The sequence below is a fragment of the Vulpes lagopus genome, chromosome 19 (genome assembly GCF_018345385.1).
Source record: "Vulpes lagopus strain Blue_001 chromosome 19, ASM1834538v1, whole genome shotgun sequence".
NCBI lineage: Eukaryota > Metazoa > Chordata > Mammalia > Carnivora > Canidae > Vulpes > Vulpes lagopus.
Window position 1 is genome coordinate 14088369 of NC_054842.1, and position 26075 is coordinate 14114443.

At 39.6% G+C, this 26075-nt stretch overlaps 1 protein-coding gene across 6 annotated transcripts in view; it reads left to right on the forward strand.

Moving 5' to 3' along the window:
* The window catches only part of GADL1 (glutamate decarboxylase like 1), a 162616-nt gene that overhangs the window by 109535 nt on the left and 27006 nt on the right, over positions 1-26075 (forward strand). For all 6 annotated transcript variants that reach the window (XM_041733647.1, XM_041733642.1, XM_041733644.1 and 3 more), the window contains one exon: positions 90-179. In XM_041733647.1, coding sequence (XP_041589581.1) covers positions 90-179 — 90 coding nt within the window. The remainder of the gene's footprint in view (positions 1-89; positions 180-26075) is intronic.

Below are 26075 nucleotides of genomic sequence, written 5' to 3' on the forward strand. Positions count from 1 at the left end.
TCTTAAAGAAAGTAGCTAAGAGCTTAATAACATTCTAAGATTAATCTTAGGCTAACAAAACAACTTCCATTTTTTTTTTTAATCCTCAGCCTGAATATGCCAATATTTGCTTTTGGTACATTCCACCAAGCCTCAGAGAGATGAAAGAAGGACCTGAATTCTGGGCAAAACTTAATTTGGTAAGTAACAAGTAAATTGCATTTTTCCTTTTGATGAAATGATTCGGTTCCCATTGTCTATTGATCCTATGAATAATTCTGTACTTGAAAGACTGCCTGAAGATCTAGAGAAGTGGCTCCTAGGATACTGAAAGGTAATTTATGACATGCCAAACAGTTGTCAACACTGTGCTTAAACAATGTGACTTACTTGATCCACACATGATTTCAAAATAATAGCGCTGTTTGCAAGATAGTTATAGGATGTATTAGAAGTTCTAATTCACGGTGTACTTCAGAAAGTATGATCTGGTAACAGGACACAAAGCTGAAGTTCCATGATGAATGGCTCCTTTTTCAACTCTGCCTCTGCGTGTCTATGACTGCTTGTATACCTTGCATGGAGATAATGTCAAAAGTCTACATCTGGTACCCTTTGTGAGTGTGAGACCTTCTGTTCTTTCCACCAACAAAAGCATCTTATGCCCAAAGGGCTTATGTGATAAAAAAGAAAAGTGATTCCAGCAGTGGGTTTCGACGATGATAGAACAAAATGTGCTTGAAAGTCTCTCCACACACAGCTGGTGAGGGCTGACAATCCCACACAAGGAGCAGGCCCAGGCTCTAGGGACTCCTTGTGTATCACCTGCACCTCTCCTAGCATGGTCCTGCCAGCTAGATTTCTGCCTCTAAACCAGATTTCCAAGAACCGTGAAGTCTCACGACCGACACTACTTGTTCCCCGTCCCCTGCTGCATGGACATTGTGTATTTTGAAGTGAACCAGTGGGAGTTTGCCCTGAGGATTCTGTGGCCATGACACGTAGAGTGAGAATACACAATGGGTTAGAACCATCAAAGTTGGGTAATGCTCTACCCCTTGTGTCTTCCCTCTCAAGCTCAGCGACCTCTATCGCCCTGGTTAGTAAAAACCGACTTGCAAATCTCTCTCTATCCTCTGTGGGAAAATCAGTGATACAGTTAATAGCTATTATAGGCAATAGCACTTCTAATTCCCAGTCAGGTAAATGACAAACCTTCACTGAGTGCTCACTCTACTGTGCACTGGAGGTACAGACATCAAAAAGACTTGGCCCCCAGCCTTGAGAACTCGTGAGTGAGGAGACAAATGAGTAAAGGGATGATACAAGGCAGCTAGTAAGAGCCCAGATGGAGATGGGCCCTGTTTGCACAGATTGCAGAGGGAAAGATTATCTACATTGCTGTGTGACACAGTAGAGCTAAGTCTTGAACAATCAGGAGACAGAGGACAATCATAGAGAAGTATATTCTAGGAAGAATCACAGCATGATGACCTAGAGACGTAAGAGAAGAGCGTGTGATTCAAAGATCACAGGATTGCAAAGAGAAAGTCATGGGGTCCTTGTCTTTCATGACAAGGAGCTTGGAATTTGTGGCTAATTAAGAGAAAGAGGAAAGACTATGGCCTTTAAGCCATAACCACCTATAACCTCACCTACAGCATCTTCTCTTAGCTTCAAGTCATTTTCTTTTTCTTCATGGTTCATTAAACCTCCTACACTGTAGCATAACATATACACAATATATACATATTCTACCCCTTGTCGAAAGAGAGGTCTGGAAGCAGAGTTGGAGAGAGAGGGATGCTGGTATCTGTTCCTTTGCCTAGAAAAGTTAATTCCCTTCATTACCCATTTCAGGCAATAAACTCAGTCCTGGGGCTCTGTCTTGCATTTTACCCACTCAGAGCAAATAGAACAGGGCTAAGGAATGCATTTCACATGTAAGTAACCCATAAAAAAAAAAAAAAGACAGACAATGTGAGAATTTACTGGTGAGGTTTCTAGGGACATTATGTACTTTGATGGAATACAACTGACTTTTTTTTTGGGTGGTGTGGGGGAATAATTGCTCAGGATTGAGAAAGATCTGGTTGCCATTCTTCTCACTTTTCCATTGTTAAGAAAAGCAACCAAGAATGTGTTATTTGTGTTTTACTGACTCAGTACTGTTGCGTGGACATGGATCAGGAAGTCCAAAGAGTCCCATTATATTTGGGGATCTTTTTGACTCACTCTTCCTTTATTTAAAGAAATAGTTATATTATCTATTCTCAAAAAATTTGAAATTGAGGACAGATATTTGTGCTAAAATCAGATAATTAAGCAAATAATGCACTTTTAATCTTAATTGGAAATTGAATATTAATCAGGACATTCTCTTCTATCTCTAATATTTTCCAGCATTGAGTCTCTGATAGTTTATATCCATGATTCTCTATTACTTCATTTTGGAATGTTTTGCTGCCATTTAGAACCATGGTTTTCTTGACCCATCCAATGTCATACTATTTTAATTGTTAGGGCCACTCCTAACAATAAACATGTATGCGGCTGACATATAATCATTGGTTCATAGAGTGTTAGTTTCCTTTTATTGTCTCTCTTTGTGTGGGTGTGTGTGCATGAAAGGAAGGAAGGTGTAATCCTTGTGGTTTTCTGCTTACTGTAGTATGGCAGTGCAAGTATATGATTTATAACCTGGAATGTACTTGAAACACGCTTAAAATTTATTTCGGGGTTTATCTTGGATGGAGAATCACAAACAAATAAATAAACCAATAAGGCTATCCCCCTCTAACTTGGGGTAGCATCGGGTTGGGGGGTCGGATGGAGAATCAGTGACGTGACAAGTCTTCCTTTTGGCAGCAGGAGGGCAGAGGGACTGTGTGTGCTGGCAAATGTGTGTGCACATGCATGAGACTACGTTTGAGAACGCAAACACCGTGTAGTCACTCCATGACACTACATTCAATCACTGAATTCCAGTCATCTCTTTTTAAAGACGTCCTCTGTAGAATGCTCTTCTTTCTGATGCTTGCAGGCAACGCAATATTCTAGGTTTGTGTTCCTTCCCTGCCCAGATTGCGTTTACTTCCTCTCTGGTCTCTTTGCCTCATGTCATCTCTTTTTTCCCATTTATTTTCTTTGCTCTCTGCATATCCATGCCTCCAGCTCTGCTTCATCACGTTGCTCTCCTGCTGGAAGCCTCTGATGGTTCCCGGTTCTTTATAGTAGCAGTTTTCAACCCGGTATCGCCAATGACCAATTTTTATACTACATATTGTTGATGTTCCTTTACTCTCCTAAAATGAGAGCAGTAATAAATGTGACCTACCTCCACCTAATTTCATAAAGGGCAATACAAGACCTTGCATATAACACAAAGGAGAACTGATCTTTGAAATACAGATATGTATTTCTCCACAGCATGAGTGGGCATGACAGTATTGGAATATGTGAGGAAGTGAGCGGTAAGATTCTTACACATACTCTTAGAATCACAGTGAATGTAAGCCACATACAAACGCAGACTTTTGTAAGTAAGTGATGTTGATGATGCAAATGACAGGCATGGATTGATATTAGCAATATAATTTTTAAAAATGGTGCACAACTCTTGTAAAGTTTGTGAAAAGAATACATTTTTTTCTCTTGATTTACACAGTAGTAGAAAACTTGGTGTTTGTTAAAAATGGGTACAGAATATTATGCATGTGTATGTAAAACAGAGTTAGAGTATGAGCTTGTTTGGATAATGGTAATCAGCCTCCTCACCTCATATATTTCCAGTAGGACATGTGAAAATTGGGCAAGGGGATGCCTGGCTGGCTCAGTGGTTGAACCTCTGCCTTTGGCTCAGGGCATGATCCCAGAGTCCTGGGATCGAATCCGCATCAGGCTCCCTGCATGATGCGAGAGCCTGATTCTCCCTCTGCCTATGTCTCTGCCTCTCTCTGTGTGTCTATCATGAATAAATAAATTAAATATTAAAAAAGAAAAAAAAAAGAAAGTTGGGCAAGACACAGGACAAGGCCTAATTGCTCAGGACTGTTCTACACATTGCGAGGCAGATGATATATCTTGTCCCCGCTAAACATCTACAGCAATCCCCACACATCTTGAAAACTAAAACATCTGCCCAGAGTTCCAAAATATTCCCTAGGGGTGTAGTACTATTCCCTGGAGAATGGCTCATCCACAGGATAAAATCTAGTTCATTCTGCTTGGCATCCAAGGGCCTTCATGTCCGATCATCAAGTATTAAAATAGCAAGAAACTGAAAAGAATCTAAGTATTCAACTATAGGGAATTGGTTAAATTTTAGTACATAATTTATATGCAAATTTCTGGCGCATAGACAATTAAAATTCTGTTCCAAATAACATATTCATAATTTATTATTAATTGAAAAAAATGAGTTATACAAACAGCCACTATAGTATAATACCAATTTTGAAAAATCCTGTGTTTATATATGCATGGATTCTTTTTTTTTTATTGGAATTCAATTTGCCAACATATAGCATAACACCCAGTGCTCATCCCATCAAGTGCCACCCTCAGTGCCAGTCACCCAGTCACCCCCACCCCCCGCCCACCTCCCTTTCCACCACCCCTTATTCGTTTCCCAGAGTTAGGAGTCTCTCATGTTCTGTCTCCTTTTCTGATATTTCCCACTCATTTTTTCTTCTTTCCCCTTTATTCCCTTTCACTATTTCTTATATTCCCCAAATGAATGAGACCATATAATGTTTGTCCTTTTTGATTGACTTACTTCACTCAGCATAATACCCTCCAGTTCCATCCACGTGGAAGCAAATGGTGGGTATTTGTCGTTTCTAATGGCTGAGGAATATTCCATTGCATACATAGACCACATCTTCTTTATCCATTCATCTTTCGATGGACACCGAGGCTCCTTCCACAGTGTGGCTATTGTGGACATTGCTGCTAGAAACATCGGGGTGCAGGTGTCCCAGTGTTTCATTGCATCTGAATCTTTGGGGTAAATCCCCAACAGTGCAATTGCTGGGTCGTAGGGCAGATCTATTTATAACTCTTTGAGGAACCTCCACACAGTTTTCCAGAGTGACTGCACCAGTTCGCATTCCCACCAACAGTGCAAGAGGGTTCCCCTTTCCCCACATCCTCTCCAACATTTGTGGTTTCCTGCCTTGTTAATTTTCCCCATTCCCACTGGTGTGAGGTGGTATCTCATTGTGGTTTTGATTTGTATTTCCCTGATGGCAAATGATGTGGAGCAATGTCTCATGTGCGTGTTGGCCATGTCTATGTCTTCCTCTGTGAGATTTCTGTTCATGACTTTTGCCCATTTCATGATTGGATTGTTTGTTTCTTTGCTGTTGAGTTTAATAAGTTATTTATAGATCTTGGATATTAGCCCTTTATCTGATAGCTCATTTGCAAATATCTTCTCCCATTCTGTAGGTTGTCTTTTAGCTTTGTTGACTGTTTCTTTTGCTGATGCATGGATTCTTAAATACACATAAACTAGTGCTTATATGACTAGATAAGGGGCAGACAACAGGCACCAAAATATTTTAGAGATAATTATAAGTGATTTTTCCTTTCTTTAGTATTCTTCCACAATGTCTTCATTTTCTACATTAACATATATTGCTTTCATGAAAATAGCAATAACAACAATGACAATAATAATAAACCTATATATAGAGTAATTGACCTATGAAGCAAGCCTTTGGGTTCCTTGAGCTGCTTACACAAAGACTATCCAGGTATTAAGCACAATCTGCTAACAGTTAAAAAAAAGAAAAAGATAAATTGAACTGGGCACTCACCCCAGTATGTTTATTGTTTTGAAATTATCTGCATGTATTACTTTTAAATATAAGATGAGCACTTAAAAGTACACATAATCACTTTTAAGGATGAATTTTCAAATTTTAATTATTTAGAGATGTTCTAATCTTTTCTTCTTACACCACAGGGGATTGTCTTGTTTGGAGATCATAATTATACCATATTTCAATCAATTAGTTCACAAACTATCTTCTCGCATGACTTGTTCCCACATGTAGTGTATAATTTTTCTTCCCTTCCAATCTCTCTATGCTTATGAAAACACCCACACTATCTGCACTGATTTCAGGTTCAGAGGCATTGCCACTAGTGGTCTATGTTGAGATCTTCAACAGAATTTTCAGGGCTCCCTGGGAGCTTCCAGCATCGTGATGGAGCTATGCTTTGCTCTTCAAAGTCACGGCCCCAAAAAAGTTTCTGTCCATGTGTTTCTTCAGAAGGCTCAGGCCAGTGATTAGATATGGAGGGGGGAGGGAGTTAGGGAGATTATGCAAGGATAAACCTGGAAGGGTAAGATCCAGAGAATGCACTTGAAAATGCCATCAGTTTGCTTTGTCTCATCATTACTCAGTGTTCTGATGCAGATTTCCTCTTCAGTCAACATTTCATAAATAATTCTGCATTGTGCCAACCAAATTTACATTCTTAAAAGTAATTAACAAGTTGTCATTTTGTACTCATGTGTGGCCATTACAACCTTTTGTTGTTGTTGTTTGCTGACCTGCAGATTTGTGACTAATGTTAGTCATTTATTACAGGCTTCTTGCTCCTCAACAGTAGAAGAAAAATAAATCTTTTAGAACCTATTTGATGGGTGCATTGTTTTATTGCTTATTCAGTGATATAGCTTGATATGATATTCCAGATATCTTTACAGAGAATTTACTATTCTCCCTGGCAGGTTTCTGATTAACGGCACTTGAAGATGAGACTCTATAATCTGGGTGGGGTGACGGGCTTCTTTGGAAGCATCATCAGGAAGACATCCATAAGGCCACTTACTTCCTGGGTGTTCAGGCAGGACTTCACTGCCCTTTGCTGCGTTCCATTTATTTCTTGTGCGTGTGTTCATGTCTGTGCATAAGAGTTCATACACATTTTGAGAGCTTCTGTATATTTTTGAGGATTCTGATTCTAATTTTCTTTTCGTCACCATCTGTGACATTGGTATATCCAATCACTCATTTTTGGATTACGAACTAAAAACACCCATTTCTTTAAAGATGCAACAGTGTTTTGTTTTGTCTTTAATTTTAAAGGGTGAGTTTCTTTTTTAACAATGTGACACAGAATTTATAACATATTCGTCAAAGCTCCTGTTTCCTAGTGGCTAGAACTCATCTTAAAGCTGTGTGCTTTCCTTAGAATTTATATTTAAGGAGAATCTAATATAGACGTGCCCTTTAAATGAAGTATTTCTGAATGTGACTTGAGAGACTCTCATTCTGATAGTGGCTGGGATGTAGATTTTGAAAATGCTTAACTAACGAATTTCCTCTGTCTTGTAGATACTGTATTTTCTTTTCCCTAACAATTAAGACCCGAGATAAAATGCTGTTCTTTTAAATATTCTCTCAGGTAGAGTTTTATCTACAATTTGTTAGATATCTTACTAGTTGGTAGTCAGTTTTTTCTCCCTTGTATCATTCTGTAATTCAGGGTCAAGGAGCCACTAAGGTGCATGCCCTGTAAACATGGCCTCCTTTAGAAATCATCTGGGGAAGTTGGGGTGTCCTTTCTTCTAAAAGGTATGGGATACTCTGAATGTTTCATGGGTTTAGGAGCATTTCTCTTCCCTAGTTTAAGTCATCATCTTTCTAGATAGCTATACTCCATTGTATCCATTGTATTTAGAAAATTTCTACCAGCAAAAGATTCTAACAGCATTCCTGTTGGATATGTGTGTGCGATCGAGGAGTGCCCAATGAGCTCTTCTTTGTATTCAACACCTTTCAACACATAGAACAGTTTTTAGATTGTTGTTGTTACTAATTTACTTATAATACTTTTTGGTCTTTGCGGCTTTAGACATTATTTTCAGATGCATACAGAGGAATTTTTAAGGCTAGTAACCTGAATTCCTCAGGAAAGCCACACAGGTACAGATGTCCTCATTAAAAAATGATTTTTTTCTTTCCTTTTATTTTTTTCTCCTGTCTACAAGGCTCTCCTCTCTTGTTTTTTCTCATTGATTATTCTTCTTGTGGACTCTTCTCATTTACCATGGAAGAAGGTCTCAGCTTCGCCTATCTATTGAAAATTAAAATTGAGCAAAACAAAGTGTCTCTGCAGGCTGAGGCTGAGCTCATGGGCCTGGGGTCAGGACAAGATGGGTTCTGAAAGAAGAATATGCCTGTGTGTGGCCCCTTGTGGCATACACTTGCTCCTTGGGACTGGCTGATCCACTGGGCACTTTTTTTTTTTAAGGTTTAATTTATTTATTTGACAGAGAGAGAGCACAAACAGAGGGAGAGCCAGAGGGGAAGCAGACTTCCCGCTGAGCAGGACACCTGACTCAGGGCTCCATCCCAAGACTCTGGAATCATGACCTGAGCTGAAGGCGGACACTTAACCAACTGAGCCACCCAGGCGTCCTCCCCTGGGCACTCCTGATAACACGATGGAAATCGAAGCCAAACAAAGGAGTTCAAGCTGCATTTCACAAACATCTTTTTTGTACCTTGGGTTTACTGTTCGGCACACAAGCGTGGATATAATCTGTATACTGGGAGGAGCACGGGCCTTGCCTGCATATGAACCAAGTCAGTAACCGGAATATGCCAATTTCTTTAGTCTCTGCAAAAATCTTAAGGCCATCTGAAATAATGGTGGGTTTCCAAATACATCAGGAGGAGCATTGACGCAAGACAGAAGCTTAGTCTTAATCTGTCTAGAACACATTACTGTGTCCTGAATATAATTTTATTTAGTTTACTTGGTGAGTGATTGCAAGCTCAAGCACCCATAGAAGCTAGGCAAGTAGCGTAAGTAAGGGAGGTAGACTGGCCATAATACAATAGGGACTGGTGTGATAAAGCAGAGATCAGTGGCCTCGGCCAAAGAGAGCAGCCTCTACTCAGCACCTACTGATGACTCCCCTACAGGAATGCAGAGCTGGGTCACACACCTTACCGTTCAAGAGATGTCGATATACAGGTACTTACATGAACTATCCTTTGCTTTTGAAGTTTTACATGTTGGCAAATGATTTAAAAATTTGCAACTTATATCCATCAGTGGGATCAGGCCTTCTGGCTCTTAATTTGCAACTCTAACCTAAATTTGTCAGGCCTTAACTACCTGTTTCTGTGCAGGTATCACTGGAAGCTCCTTGGGATGAGGGCATGTCCCTTCCTTGCCTTTGTTCCTCAATGGCAGCTGGTGCGATGGCTGGTCTTCAGCCCACCATGAACTATGAGGGATGTCCAGGATCTGTGGCATCCACCATAAAAAGAAATCTCATGGTCACATGCTGTCAGATTTGCAAACTTGGGGTTTTTTTTTTTTTATGTACAGTGATGTTGAGGCAAATGTGGCAGCACACTTAGGATATTCAGGTGATTTCTGCCCTTGGGTTTTCACCTTTCCCCATCCTGAGAACTAGATGAGGCCTCTGGGTTCCATGCTTCTCTTGAGACTTGTGTAGCCCCGAGGGCATCTGTCGTCTTAGGTTTCCTGAAAGCCATGGCTGGCCAGGGAAGAGACCCAGAGGAAGGCACGGAGTTTGGAAGAGGAGAGGCAGGCCCAGGGGAGTGAGAGGCTGAAAGAAGGGTGCTGAGGGCAAGAGTTCTACAACGAGGGATGACTCCCTGCTCCTCTCTGTGAGCACCCTAAGGAGGTGTGTGTGTGTGTGTGTGTGTGTGAGTGTGTGTCTCTGTGTGTGTGTTCCAGACGTTGGAATGTCTGCTCATTCCTAATAGGTAAGGACATGGCCCCGCTACCACGTATCAAGGGATCACATTGGTTCAGATTGTAAGCATTTCGAGTATTGGACCAGTCACCTAAATACTAGCACTGAACCTCTGCAGGACCCCTGGGAGCTGTGGGAGCTGTATTAATGACAGCAGTTGGCTTTCAATCTGGCCTAGTAGGACCATGGCTTAAGGTTGGATTTAATTTTATTCAAAGGATATAAAGTACTGTGACATTTTGTGCACACCTGAGTTTAGGGAGCAAAATTCATACCCACAACACAAGCATTAAGGAAATTGCCCTGGACTTAATGTAGTATTTATTGTTGCAAAACAAAGAGTGGACCTGGAGCTGAAAGAAATTTTTTTTTTTTTTTTTTTTGCAAGATATCTTTTGAAGTCCTTTTGCCAGAACCAAACCTGCCCCCTGGTGGCACTTTTGCTCATTTTTCCATTCCTAGCTGGGAAATGCCACAGAGAACGTTGACCAGAGAAATGCTCTTGCAACATGGGATAGAATTTCAGCCTGGGTGTTTTCCCAGCTACTGGATTCTGCCAAAACTAGAAAGGCTCACCTGAGTACGAAATTCTCAAAGGATCAAATTGATCCTTGTCTTCACTTTAAATAACGAGTTCCTATTTCCACAGTCAACTCTATATTTACCTTTGGATCTCGCATCCAGGACTTCATCCCTTGGGCGACCTCTCTACCCCACCACCTCCCCATCCCTTCTTGCTCTCCCTCCTTCTCACGTTTGCATTCTTTCTTTTTCCTCAGATATATTGCTGCCCTCAATCAATAAACACATCCAGGTTCTGACAATCTTGAAGGAAATAATTTTATGATTTTCTTTTAGCATTGTGTCCCTTCAGACAACTTCCAGTCTCTTTCTCCTTCCCTCTGGACTAACCTGAGAAGAAAAGCTTAAAGGGTCTTAAGCTTTTCTTAAGCTTAACAACCTGTGTAATGACCTGTGTCATAGTTTTTAAAACCATTTCCACAATTTTGGGCATTGAGGTTGGTTACAGTGCTTCGCCATTGTGAATGATGATGGATGAATGTGTCCATGCTCACACTCACTCCTGCTTTTATTATGTCCAGAAGACAAAGTGCTCAGTATATAATTGCTGATTATGAAAATCAATGTAGTTTTGAGCCTGACTCTAGCTGCGTATTGTGATACTGACTTTTAAGAAGGTTGTAACCATCCATTTACAGTGCCACCAGCAAGGAATGGGTTCACAAGCTTCAATCCAACCTAGTGTTGCCAGTGTGGGGGCAAAAGAGAAGAGAAGAGAAAGTGAAAAATTGTATCTACGTTTACTTTGCCTTTTATTATGTTAATTGCTGGTGGGCTAAACAATGTTCTGGTTTTTCCCTTGCCGATTATGCTTCTCTGGGTATTCATTGTTTCCCCCCCCCCATATTTTCCATATTAATATTTTGAGGTCTGATGTTTTCCTTACACATTTGAATGAAGGTATGTATAGTTTGAGTTTTCAGGCCCTTTTTGTCAGATAGAATGCAAATATTGTCTTCGGTATAATGTCCTTTTTATTTTAGTCTTGCTGTTTTTTCATTGTACAGAAGTTTTAAATTTTTTATGTATTCAAATCTGTCAGTCTTTTCCTTCATGATATATTCTATTGCTTCAAAGCTGAAGTTGCTGTCTTTCACAAATCTGATAAATATTCTATTCCAACTCCTGCTGGTTTTCTGTCATTCTTTTTTTTTTTTTTTTTTTTTTGTATTTAACTCCTTAATCCGGGTGGAGGTTATTTTTGTATACAATGTAAACTATCGCTGTAACCTGGACAGTTCCCCAAATTATTACCCAGTTACTCCAGTTGGATTTACTAAGTGATTCTTCTTATCGTTTTGATGTTGGAAGGCTTATTGTCATATGTTACATTTTTAAAAAAACTTTCTTCTACTTCTGAATTTTCTAATCTGTTGTACTGATCTGTGTTTCTGGTCTCGAGCCAGGAACAAAGGTTTTAAGGGGCATCGCTTCATAACGGGCTCCCAAAGTTGCTAAAATTCCACCCTTTTGGTGTTTTCTTTTTTTAAATAAGATTGATATTTATTTATTTATTTATTTATTTATTTATTTACTTATTTACTTATTTATTTGAGAGAGAGAGAGCAGAGCAAGCACTGGAGCAGAACACGAGTTGGGGGAGAGGAGCAGAAGGAAAGGGAGATTCAGACTCCTCACTGAGCAGGGAGCCCGACATGGGCTCAATCCCAGGACCCAGAAATCATGACCCAAGCCAAAGGCAGACACTTAACCAGCTGAGCCACCCAGGCACCCCAAATTTTACCCTTTTGATTCTTGTTTAAAACAGCATTTGGTAATACTATATTTTAACTTTTTCTCATATTTTCCGGAACTTTTTTTTTTTTTTTTGGTTAAAAAGACAGCTCATTAGGATTCTTATTGGCTCTTAAATCACTAGATATGAAGCTAAATAAATAACGCCTTTGCTGCTCACTGGCTGTGTGACCATGGACAAGTTACCCTCGTCCCCTGGCCTCTTCTTTTTTGTCAATCGCATGGGGATAATAAAAATCCTTAAAGTGTTTTGATAGGGACTGGATGGTATAATCCAGGTATAATGTCTGGCACAGACTAAATGCCCATTAAACATTAATTTTCATTATTAATCCTGTTACCCCATGTTTGAAGTATTGGTCTCAAATGTCTTCTTGGTGCATTTCTGTTTGCTTCTCTCCAAATTACCTTATACGCTGTTACAATCATAAACTTTCTAAAATACAACCCTGGTCATCCTGTCACTCCTTCATGTTTTTTTTGTCCCAAAGGGAAAAAGTCCATAATCCTCCAGGGACTGTGGTGGTCCAATTTATTTCAACCTTCTTGCTCTGTCTCCTGCTTATCTTCCCCATGTACCCTGCTTTCTAGCCAATTGAACTGTATTCCTGTGTTTACTTGGAAAACTTGCCTATCACTGTCTTTAAACACATGTGCTTGGCTTCATCACTTCTTTGTATGTATCTTTTGGCAAAGGACATTACTACTCCATGCCTCAGTTTTTCTTCGTCTATAAAATTACACTAAAATGATACCTCATGGATTTGCATGGGTTAAGTGCGAGAGTGAGTGCTAGCCACTTTGCACAGTGCTGAGTAGGGCTGGCTACATCATTTGCAGAGCCCAGGGCAAAATGGAAATATGGCACCCCATTTTTAGAAATTATTAAGAATTTCAAGACCATGACAGTAGAGCATTAAACTAAGTATGAGGCCCTTCTCAACTTGGGGGCCCTGTGTGATTACATAGTCACACAGCCTTGAGGCCAGCCCTGGTACTCGGTGTTTGATAATGGAGATGAATGTTAGTATTCTGATCTCCTTGTATTTTCTCACACTGCTTCCTCTGTCTCTGGTGTCTTGCTCCTATGTCCTTCTCCCCTCTATGGCTTATCTCATGTGCAGTCTCCTCCTGGAAGCCCCAGAGGTATGCACTTGTTTCCTACTTTGAAAGAGTATGGCTATGATTTGGTCTTCTATAGGCCACTTATAGCTTTTGGCCTAGGATATAAAGAATTTTTGTGTATGATCCCATTTTAGAATTAGGCTGTCAGCCCCTTGCTCTGGAAGCATTTCCTGACATTTGAGTATCAGTTTTCTTCCCAGATACTCCTATGACACCTTTGCTACCCTGTCTTGGCTGTTACTATAAGATAGCAACTTTTTTTGAGGGTGGAAAACATGGTGGCAAGCTTGAGAGGAGAGGAGAAGGCGATGAGATGTTTCCCCTAGGAGGAAAGATAACTGATGAATTTTAGCACAGGGATGATGCATTGAAACCCCCCGTTATCAACTAGGATTCCCTCACTTTGTCACTGATACTGTTGATGGTCAGGGAGAAGAATAAACTGGGGCAACATGCCCCACTGGGATCAGCTATATTTGAGCTTCAATATCCCAGGCCTGGCTGGTAGAGAGCCCAGCACAAAATAAAAATGATAAGCCCCTTGTTCAAAAATTATCAAGAATTCCAAGGTGATGATGGCAAAATATAAAGCCAAGCACGGGGCCCCGTGCAGCTGCACAGGTTGCACACCCATTAAGCCAGCCCTGGTACTTTACTGAGTGTTGATAAGGGAGGAAGGAGTGATTGTTAATATTCTTACTTCTTTGCATCCTCTCACATTGCATGCTACCACATGGTAGATGCACAACAAATATTTATTGAATGAATGGATCAATGAATACAGGCATGAACCAAGTGTCACCCTTTGGGGTGACTTACTTCTATGCCTAGGGTGGTTTCCTAGACACATAGTTGTTCTAACCTTCTTTGCCCATCAGTGTGCCCATGGAAGACTTTTTTAAATACTGTTTTTTTTTCTAAGAATGTGATTGAGCTTGTCTGGAGTGATATCCTGGGATCATCTTTCTGATCTGACTTCCAATGTGCAGGAGGGACAGAGAGCCATCACAGCCCGAGTGGTGATCTGTGTAGGGTTTTCTCAGGAGAGGGCAGCTTAATAAGGAAGACATTTTAGTAAAGATGAACATTTTAATTGCTCTTTTAATTTTGTCTTGGAGGCCAGCTCCTCTGTCTCTGTAAGTCTAGCAGAGCTGGTGTTGTAAGTTGCTTTCTTATAGCTGTGTTCTGTTGGCCAGATCACCATCAGTTCAGAATGCAGAAAAATCATTTTAAAGTCAACATTTGCAGGTCTCACTTCAGATGGCTAAACTTCTCTTGGTTTTCATTTCGACTTTTCCTACTCTTTATCTTTAACTCATGCTCTGCTTCTTATGACAGTGTCTCCCTATCTAGGCTGTCACAGAAATTATAGCACCCCACTGTTTGTGGGGGGGGCAGGGATAATTCAAATGCTGGAAGTACAATAGCAGAGCTTGCTTCGGTGAATTGTAATATTACCTGCCTAACTCATAATAGAGACTGTCTTTCAGTCTGCAACCCAAGGGGAGCCGATTGCCAAGTGGTACTAAGGTAGACCAGATTCTCGTAGTTAGAGAATTGGGTCCTAGTCATTTCTTCCACACAGGTTAACAAGACTGGAGTGTAAAGCAACAATCAGGGAGTCAGAATTCTCATTTGAGTCTGCTCATTCATTCAAAAATGTATATGGAAAAAAAAAGGAAATGGAGCACCTGCTATGTGCCCAACACTCATCTGAGTGCTTAGAGTGTGTCCCTTTTGTTGAGCCATTTCCCTAATTACCATGTTGATCAAAGGCCTTAGGAAAATTACAATTAGAGACTGCAGTTTTTATGAAAGAGAACAGGAAAGATTAAACAGTGATTAAAACAAATGCTCCTCCATTGGCGCAGAAGAAAGCTCTGTTTGGTCCTTCGTTTGCAATGCTGTGGTCCTGCTGTATTATTTTTCTTACACTCATATTGTAAGTGTAATCTAACAGAAATGCGGCAAAACTGAGTTATGATTTCTGCTGTACTTTAAACACCAGAATCTATCAGACCATGTCTTGGAAACTAGTTTCTGCTGTGTATCTTCTTCCGGTTTGAACAGAGAAAATGCTTTAGATCTCAAATCTCATCTATAACTCTATTAAGAGATTTCTTCCCCTTCATAGCCTCAGTTATTATGTAAGAGAACTAAATTTTAAGACTTTCTTTAAGCAGCTTATTTTTTATTTATTTTTTGGTAGGAAGTTTAAAGATAAGATGGCTTTACCAATTATTTTATTAAAGATAAAGATGAATATATTAAATAGTAATATAAAATGTAAATTCATATGTTAAATAGAAATTTCCATCTTTGTAAAATATTTCTTATATTAAAATTGTCTATGCTACTATCATAAAAAGAATATTGAATAAAATATTTTATTGCCTAAGATCCTCATTCAGGAGCTTAAAGTTAATTTAATACGAATACCCTATAAAATTTTGGTTCTTTTTACAACCAAAATAAATACCAATGGAAAGACACTTTCTTTCATATTATTGAATTTATTTATAAAATAATATTTTCCAAATATATATAGCCACATTTCACATCATTTTGAAAAAGATATTTTCTGATACCTGTACTTTTCTTCATTTCATAGGTGTATTAACTTTTATCACATAAATTAAAAATTTGGGGTCAAAACTGATGAAATATTTTATATGTATATACATGTTTAAACACACATAGACATATATGCACACATACATATATAATTTGAATGTATGTACACACATGTATATATACATACACATAGAGGGAGATTTTTAATGTAAGTCAGAGGACGGAGAGGACTTAGGTATGCTTCATGTATTGTTTTTTCATGTAATGGCAATTCACAAAAATCACATGAAAACTTTGAATACAGCTTTCCAAAGGAAACTTGTATTGAAGTACTGGATAGAAAAAGAAACTATTTTTTTTATCTTAAATATATTTAAATCACAGTAAAAAAACTCAACTGGAATTGATACACTGTATTTTTTTCTCCTCTATCTAAACAATCAACAGATCCATTTTTTTAAACTGAACTATAGCTGGCATACGACATTACTTTAATATTAGGTATACATTTAGTGATTCCACAACTCTATATGTTATGCTCACCACAAATGTAGCCACCCATCTGTCACCATACAACACTATTACAATACCATTGACTAAATTCCCCATTCCTTACCTTTCTTTCCTCCCTGTATGTTCCTCTCCCCATCACCCATTTTGACCACCTCTACCCCCTACTCTCTGGCAACTATTAGTTTGTTCTTTGTATTTATTGGTATTTATTGGTCCCTTTCTGATTTTTGTTTGTTTGTTTTATTTTTAGATTTCACATACAAGTCAAGTCATATGGTATTTGTCTTTTTCTGACTTATTTCACTTACATTACATAATTCCCATCCACGTTGTCACAAATGGCAAGATCTCATTCTTTTCATTGCTGAGTATTAGTCCATTGTATGCATATACCACATCTTCTTTATCCATTTATCTGTTGATGGGCAACTTAGGCTGCTTCCATAACTTGACTATTATAAATATGCAGTAAACAAAGGGGTGCATATATCTTTTCCAATGAGTATTTTCATAGTCTTTGGGTAAACAACCATAGTGGAATTCCTAGATTGTACGGTAATTCCATTTTTAACTTTTGAGGAACCTCCATACTGTCTTCTTTGGTGGCTACACCAGTTTGCCCTCCCACCAACAGTGCATGAGAGTTTCTTTTTTACTACATCCTTGCCAGTGCTTATTTATTTCTTATAAAAGGAATCTACTTTAAGTGTATGTCCTCACTGCTCTTTTCTTACCAAGAAAACTGCCACAGACATCTCAGACTGATGCACTTGCTTCCATCATTCCTATACATCGAGCCTTTCTCTTCACATGTTTGAGGGCCACATATATACAGCCCTTGAATCATTTTGTTCCACTGTGTAAAGAGTTTCCCACTACATTCTCTACAAAATACAGGTTCCTAAGCAGGACATTCCACGGCTACATGGGCTGTGCCTCCTTTTGCACCCACATGGGCTGTGCCTCCTTTTGCACCCACACCCATCAAGTGTCCAGGCACAGGAGCTTCAGGTCCCCAGGAACGCTTTTCTCAGTCTCATCTCTTTCTTTTGTACCTTTGTTCCAGATGCTCTCTTTTCTTAGGCTCTCACTCTTCCCATGGCTCTGCCTTCCCCAATATTACATAGGTTTACGTTTATATATGTGTGTGTATATCCACATATATCAATTACATATTATATATAATGTAAAATACAAAATATTGGTGTGCTGTCCAGTATTAATACTGTCTTACAAATATTAACCTTAGATCTGACCCCAATTGGTATCTGAGGGAGGGTGCTCTATTGCGACTATAGTATAAGAGTAACTGTTCCAATATGATTTTTCAACTTAATGCTAGTCCAATCAAGTTAATTTTCTCTCTGAACATTCCCCCTCACCCCACAGATTTCTGAAAATCTCCTCCCAATTTCTATCATTGTAGTCAGCTAAATATTGTTATGTTCAAATAAAGTTTGGTCTAGACCCAAAGATGTTTTTGGGTGAAGAACTAGGAGCAACTAGTTGGGAAGAACATCAGGAAGAAAGCTTAACCAATTTCCATTTGCACAAAAGACTTGGCTAGCATAGGAGCTAAAATATACCATGCAGTAAAAATAAACATATAAAACCCCAGATTCTACAGTTAATGAAATGTGGAAATGTGTGTGTGCTGCTGACACAGAATGCCTGGAAGAAGCCTGAGCCACTTGTTTTGTCAATAAACCCCACATATAGTCTGTAAACATAGCCATCACTCATTCCTAGAATTTACCAAATAAATATTCTCTGAGTCAACTTTAACTCAGAAACTTGGTAAGGGGCTCTGATAGGCTCTAGCTGCCTTCTCCCTGGAGGTTATGCTCAGAATTCTCATTGCTATCCATGATAGAACATTTCTCAATAATGTAGAATGTGATAGAAATTCATCCAGATTTGAAGGAAACCTGGAATTTTATTAAATGAGCAAATAAAGTGCACAAGACTGACACCCAGGGTCTCTTCGGAGGTCCTTTGTTAAATGCCTGTATGAAAACTGGTAGTGTGATGCCCTTTTAAATAGAAAAATCTAGTTGCAAAGATTTTATGGGATGTGTTCTGCATGGTAAATTTTAATCCTTCTTTTGCCAGTCTGAGTTGACACTGCTTACATTTTTTATTAGTCATTGATTTTTGAATGGTGGCACAGGATAGCAGACAGACTTTAATTTTGATAATCAAAGTAAGAATGGCTACAGTTTTTTTGTATGCTTTCTCCCTCACCAAAACCCTCACTGATTCCCTCAACCTTTGAATAGATGAGCTCCACCTTCTGTCCATCACCACCCTGCTTCCAATTCAGGATAAATATGCTTAATAAAAATTCTGAAATTAGAGGGACGCCTGGGTGGCTCGGTCACTCAAGCATCTGACTCTTGATTTTGGCTCAGGCCATGATCTCAGGGTTGTGAGATCAGGTCCCACATGGGACTCCATACTTAGTGGGGAATCTGCTTGAGATACTCTCCCTTTCCCTCTCTGCCCCACCCCCACTTGCAGTCACTCTCTCTCCAATAAATAAATAAATAAATAAATAAATAAATAAAGTCATTTCAAAAATTCTGAAAGTAGGAAACACATTCAGGGAAAGTCACATTACCAGAGTCACTCTTTGCTTTACAAAATTATTATTATTATTATTATTATTATTATTATTATTATTATTTTACAAAATTATTTTGAATAGTATCTTTTTAACTTAGAAGCTCCATGAACCTAAGTAACTCTGAGTGCTTCTCCAAGCCATGTCTATTTCACCTGCAAGGATTTGGCATTATTAAATTTGGAGCATGCTTTGATGAGAGAAAAAATAATTACTTAAGCCTGAGATTTTTGAGTACAGATGGCCCAGAAAATGGTCAAGAAAATAAAGAAGAAATAGCATAGTACATTTAAAGACATTGCTGGCTATGCTTTTGGGAGTCCTGTGTGAGAGGTACTTGGGGAATGCCCAGTGGACACAGTCTGTGGGCAGCTAGAACTCAGTGGCTATGATCCAAGGAAAACTTTAGGGCTGGGGATAGAGTGTGGGAGTCTTCCACGGAGAGTGATACAAGTCCCTGAAAATGACAATTAAAGGAAAGAAGAGGACCTCATGAAGAGAAGCACCATTTTGAGTAACATCTATTGATAAGACACAAGGAGAGTGGGGGTGGCAAGGTACAGTCAGAAAGTAGTTACAGCCCTGGCGATGTATATTGGTATATAAACGAAGAAGAGGAGCCCCAAGGAGAGGTGTGAGGGGAAGGAGAAAGGGAAGGGGAAGGGGAAGGAGATGTGTTCCAAGGAGATATTAAAACTTCATGCAAGATACACCTTCTTTTTCACATGTATCCAATCTTCTTTGAAAGGGAGAATTTCCTTTTTGCCTTTCCAGGGACGTGATTTATTGCTACAAGAATACCATGTAACAAATAATCCCAAACCTTAGTAATATAAAACAGTAGGCATTTACTGCTCATGCATCTGCAAATCAGCAGGGGAGGGAAGATGTTGGGGGGCTAATTTAGGCTGTGCTCAGTGAGGGTTGGCTCTCCTCCAGGAGTCTCTTATTCTCTTCCTTGAACTGGTAGATTATCTGGGGCATGTTTTTATGGCAATGACAGAGACTCAAGAGCACAAAAGTGCATAAGAACATTTCAGGAATCTCTGTCACACCATGTTCGCTAACATAAGATTGGCCAAAGCAAATCACATAACTGAACCCAGTGTCAAAAGTGGTGGAGATTATCCTCTTTCCCATTGTAAATCCAAATCAAGCCATATGGCCAAAATCAGTATCAGTGAAGCAGGGAAATATATTACTCCTATGGAAGTGAGGATGTAAGAAGAAATAATTCTGAAGAGTTACATAATCTATCACAACCCCTGATGGTTACTTTGAATCTAGCAACTGAGATATAATGTAACAAGAGAGAGAATATGGAATAATAAAGTACAGTGATAATTCAAAATCAGTTGTCACCTACCACAGTGTTACTATGGGAACCTGCATCCGTTCAATTCAGCACATATTTTGCAAAGCACTGTGGGAAAAATCAAAGATGAAAATGACATCACATCTTCTATCAAGCAGCTTTCAATTTGAAGAAGAGAAACATCTAAAAGTTACTCTAATGAAAAGTCAAGTGTAACAAGAATTATGGGCAGGGTAAAGTATGTTGGGTACAGAAAGAAAAGCAGGAAGAAATCTTCTAAGTGATCGTTTAGGGGTCAAGTGGAGGACATAGAATAATACTGTGGCTAATTTAAGAAGAAAGGAATTTATAGAAAATTACATGGTCACTAGAGGACTAAAAAGACAGATGTTTCAAAGCCATGCCCTAGAACTGGCCTACCCAAGGTGCTGCTGCTCCTGTCCCCATCTGAAGTAGCCTGTTTTATTGTGAATCTGCTATAAGAGATGCTCTCACTAGAACTGGCTATCTCTACCACAATCTACCTGGCAAAAAAAAAAAAAAAAAAAAAAAAAAAAAAAGGATTCCTGTCACTATACCTCTTCTCCCATTGAACTCAGCTCTGAAATCATAACTCATGCAGGTGCATCTTATTGGCTAACCCTGTACACCTTAGCTGCAAGGGAGCCTTGGAAATGCATCAGCCTCTGAGGGAGAGGAAGGGACTTTATTTAGAAGGGTTGGATAGACACTGGATCGATCCCTACTGTCTTCTACAGGAAGCTCAGGGAAGACTTCCAACAAGAGGCAGGCATTTACACCAGGGCTTAGAAAGTGCTGCCTTAGGGGCACCTGGGTGGCTCAGTCGGTTGAGCATCTGACTCCTGATTTCGCCTCAGGTCATGAACTCAGGGTAATGAGATGGACCCCTGCTTTAGGCTCCACCCTCAGTGGGGAGTCTGCTTGAGATTCTTTCCTTATGCCCCTTTCCCTGCATTCTCTCTCTCTCTCTCTCTCTCTCTCTCTCTCTCAAAATAAATAAATCAATCTTGTAAAAAAAAAAAAAAGAAAGAAAGAAAGAAAGTGCTGCCTTAGGGCAAGGTTGGCATAGGATTTTGTTTATGAAAGTACTCTATATATTGTAAAGCAGAAAACAAATATAAAGTTGACTTGCTTTATGGATGCTCGGTACAGTCCTCCTGACTGGGGTCATCGTGGAGACCTTTTCCTCAGTAATGAGAGTCTGAATAGTTTCAATTTTCTTCCTTCACCAAATCTGTATGTTCAGGGAAGGGTCTGTATTTATTTTTTTTGTAAAATGTCTTGAACACTTACTATATTACCTTAAGCCCAATATGTACATAATCTTATTTCGTTCTATGAAGCAGATTCTATTATCTCAGAGAGGGTAAGTGAGTTGCCCAACACCTCATGTTAATTAGCTAGTCAGCTAGTAGCAGAGCCAGTCTGATCCTAAAGTTCTTAAGCCCAGGCATGGTGATTCTCCACAAGGGGAAGGAAGGAGAAAGGATGAAAGGAAGAGTGTAGGTCATGGAGAGCTGACACGAGGCAGAGCTGGGAGAGGATGCAGAGAGTGGCTAAGAGAAACACCATCAGCCTACGAGAGGCGCCACAGAGAGGCAGACCAAGCCCTGCCAAGGAAAGGGACTTAGATGGTAAGACATTTTATTCATGCAACTGTACATGTGACAACACTTGGCAGATGGTGACATGTTGTACAAGCATTTGCTTCAAAAGTAAAAAATGTGGAGGTAGAGCCAAAGCTTAGATTGTGGAGATGGAAGTTCTTTGGTATTATCCTGACTTGGTTTTGCTCTTGGCTCTGCCAAGAGCTAGCTATGACTAGCTTTTGGGAAAAATTATTGAATGCTGCCCAACCTCGAGTGTAGAGTGGGTTCAATAATACCTGGCTTATGGAGATGACAAATTTGAGATAATGAATGAACACCAGGGTGCACAGTATGGTCTATAAATGTTATTTCAGTCATTGTAGATGGGTCTTTGGTCTTCCCATCTTAAGCTCAGATGTTTCTTCTTGGTTTCTGCTCATCTGCTGATAGTTTGGGCAGCTTTGCTGCTGGTGTATTCTGTTAATAGGAAGGAAGAAGAAAGGCTGGGCATTGAGAAGGAATGCTATAAACGAGAACTCTTTAAGCAAAGGTGGGAATATATTTGTAGGAGTGGAGGATTCCTCCAAGTTCTCATAATGTTGTGAATATGATCTACTAATCATGAGAAATATTTGGATGATTGGAGTTCTAGGGCATCATCCTGTGCTTATGCATACTCTGTTGCGGGGGAGAAGGGGGAGGGGGTTATGCCCTGAGAAATATACAAAATGCAAACAAGAAAGCAGAAATAAAGGGAAACATTAATGCATGGGCTGTTTAATTATCCTCAGAATATTCAGTAGTGATGTAACATAGTCTTAGCTGTATGTGGCTAGAGCTCTGTGAGCAAGGACCCCTTGGCCACAAAGAAGACTTTGATGTGTTACCTTTTCATTTCTTTGTAAATTATCCTTCTACTTTCCACACAGTTTTTCCTGAGCATTTATGATGTTTATAGACTTTTGGTGATTTAGCCTCTGATCTACTCCCTTTTCCACTTTTGCTAACTAATCCCTTCCTGCTTTCCTGTATCAGCTGATTTTTAAATGTCAGGTTGAGTAGGTTGATTTCAGAAGCTATATTTAAAAAGAGACCTGCCTGAGTATTTGGCTCTTTATTGGAACAGCATACTCAAAGAGGGATTTGATAGGAGTCAAGAAGCCATTTCTTACTTTCTTTTAAGATCTCATCTTGGAAGCAGAAGCACAGCTGTTCACATAGTGTTCTGTGAATTAAGGGCAGTTTTTTTTTTTTTCTTTCTGAGAGCAGAAGCTTTCAGCCTTAGCCCTGAGGTCAGTTAGGAATTGTGGTCAAAACTACCCTGGAAATGCTGAAGGAAGCTGAAGGGGAAAGCTGAAAGATAAAATTGTCATTGATTTGTAAGATCTCATATTGTCTGGCTATGTTAGCTCTTCTTTCTGGACATTTCTCCAATGGCTCCAATTGGAGGCTATAATGCTGTGTCAGTTAGCTATTGCTACATAACAAACCACCCCCCTAAACTACTCCCCAAAACCAATGGTTTAAAATATTAATTTTTCATCACTCTTCATGAATCTACAGATTATCTGGGTTGCTCTGCTGACCCTGCTGAGCTTAGTCTTACACCTACAGTCAGCTTGAAGTCAGGTAGGCAACTTTGCTGGTCATGGTTGTGTTTGCTGCCATAGGCTAGACTGGGATAGCCCGGGTGGGACAACTGAGCAAGGTTCTACATGGTCTTTAATCCTACCTCAGGCTCTTCTGGCCTCATTCTCCTGGCAGAAGTAGGAAGTTTGCAAGACTGCTTGAGGCCTAGGCTCAGAACTAGCACACCCTTCCTTCTGTTGTTTCTTTCTTTTTTTTCCCTAAAGATTTTATTTATTCATTCATGAGAGACACAGAGAGAGGCAGAGACATAGGCAGAAAGAGAAGCAGGCTCATTGCAGGGAATTTGATGCAATCTCAATCCCCAAACTAGAATCATGTCCTGCCAAAGGCAGACACTCAACCGCTGAGCCACGTAGGCATCCCCCTTCTGCTGTTTTTTTTATAGACAAGAGCAAAGTGCAAGACCAGCCAGATTGGAGAGGCGGCATGCTGGAGGAATAGACTCTGGAGGGAAGGAACTTCAAAGTCACATTACAAAGACTGGTAGGTGGACACCTAAGTGGCTAAGTGGCTGAGTGTCTGTGTTTGGCTCAGGTCGTGATCCCAGAGTCCTGGGATCGAGTCCCTCAGTAGGCTCCCTGTGGCTCTGCCTAGGTCTCTGCCTCTTTCTCTGTGTTTCTCATGAATAAATAAATAAAATCTTAAAAAAGAAAAGTGGTGAGTCACTGCTGCTGCTGGTTCCCTGCTGCCAAGGCATTTGGTAGAGCTCCCTCACTCAATGAGTTGGGGTGGGGGGAGCGGTAGGCATGAGGGCCTCCTAAACAGTTCTAAGTCTCTTCTGGCAGGCCTGGGTAAGGTGACTCTGGTTGATTCTGAAGCTGAAGTCTTCAATACAGATAGTAGAATGCTTGTGGAAGTCTATCAGCGACATAGCACTTACTCATACAAAGCAACAACTATTTAAGGTTGACCTGGGATTATGTGTATGAATGTTGGGTTTTCAGATGAATACCTCTGTCCTTTAGTGGGAAAAGAGAGAGTATTTTGGCCCACCTTTAAAGAATTTTCTATCACAACATCTATATCTGGGTATTCAGCTTTTATTTCATTTCCTCATTTATATATACAATATGTACCTATAAACACATATAAGTATACAGATAAAACATATAAGTAAAAAAAAAACAAACATATAAGTAACCATAACATTACCCTCATTCAGCAGGTATATATTCTCTGTGACTGCCACACCCTAACCAAAACAAAATCCCTGAGAATGTCCAGCCAAACAGTATTGCTAAGGAGATAGTCCTCCTAGGACAGACCTAGGAGTTGCCCTGAGGAGAAGAATTTTAACCTATTTGGCTTAACCTGTTTAGCTTTTAATGTGTTAATATTGATCTTTGTGTTTATTCCAGTGATGGCTTAGATAAATTTTTTGACTTATGAAAAGTTTTACTCTGTACAATTATTTATAGTGGTTATCTTCTTCCAAGAGCTGGTTGGGACTATCCCTCTGTTATTGTTACTATTTAATAACAAGAAGAAAAATCCAGATTCTTTAATAAATCAGGCTGGTGGCTTCAGCATGGGAACATCTCTGTCTACTGCTTTCAAGTCAATAAATAATTATTATCACCTAATCTATATAAGACAAATCTAGTCGGAACACAATTATAGTAAGATGAGGATTCATTCATGGTATCAATGTGAACCATTGAGCTATCTTGCTAGATCAAACAGTATTCTTCCTGCAGAAAATCCTCTTCAGGGATGCTGGAATGTTGAAGTGGTTCCCCTTTTGTCTGCTGTCTCTGGGCTTTTTGATATTTGACCATCTTATTAGCTACTGAAAACATTTTTAAAATTCTTCCCAAGTGTGGGAGAGACTTCCCTTTAGGAAGAAAAGAAAAGAATAGAAAAAAAAGATCCCAGTGCCCTGCACTATTGCCCCCACACAGCACAGAGTTAAGATTCATTTTTAGAAAAACATGCTGGTAATTACATCTTCTACATTTGCCAGTTTATCTCTGTTAAACATAGTAAACATCTCGCTGCTTAATGTGCTCTGTCAACCACGGCTTTTAAAAAACTGGAGCTCTCAGGCAGTTGAGATTTTATGTCTGCAGTATAATATCACAGGCAGGCCCCCCCCCCCCCAATTTTGTATTCTTGGCTCATTTACAGTCAAATATCTTCCACTCCATGAAGCTTAAATATTTAGTCATTGAGGTAATACACCCTTTATCATGTATCAGCTTAACTGTAGGGTCTGGACTTCATATTCTTGATGCTCACAGGCTCCTGTAGAATCAAAAGTTTGTCATTGGCATTCCTATGGAGCTATTCTTTTCCATATCCCTCTAGGATTCAGGCTTTACTATGCTTCTCCTTATGGCTGAATCTGCTCTCAAAATATAGTCACAACTTACTCCATTTTTCTTTCCTTAAGGAATTTGTCAGATAATATTACTTGATTTCTTCTATTTCATCAGCTGGAGAAACTTATCATTGGTTCCCCAAGAGGCTTGCATGTAGGCCCCTCTTTAACTCTCTTGATGAAGACAAATGGTGGACTTCCTGCCCATTACCCTATACTGAAATTGCCACCTATGGAGAAAGCAAAAAAAGATGGAGTCATTTCATTTCCTCATT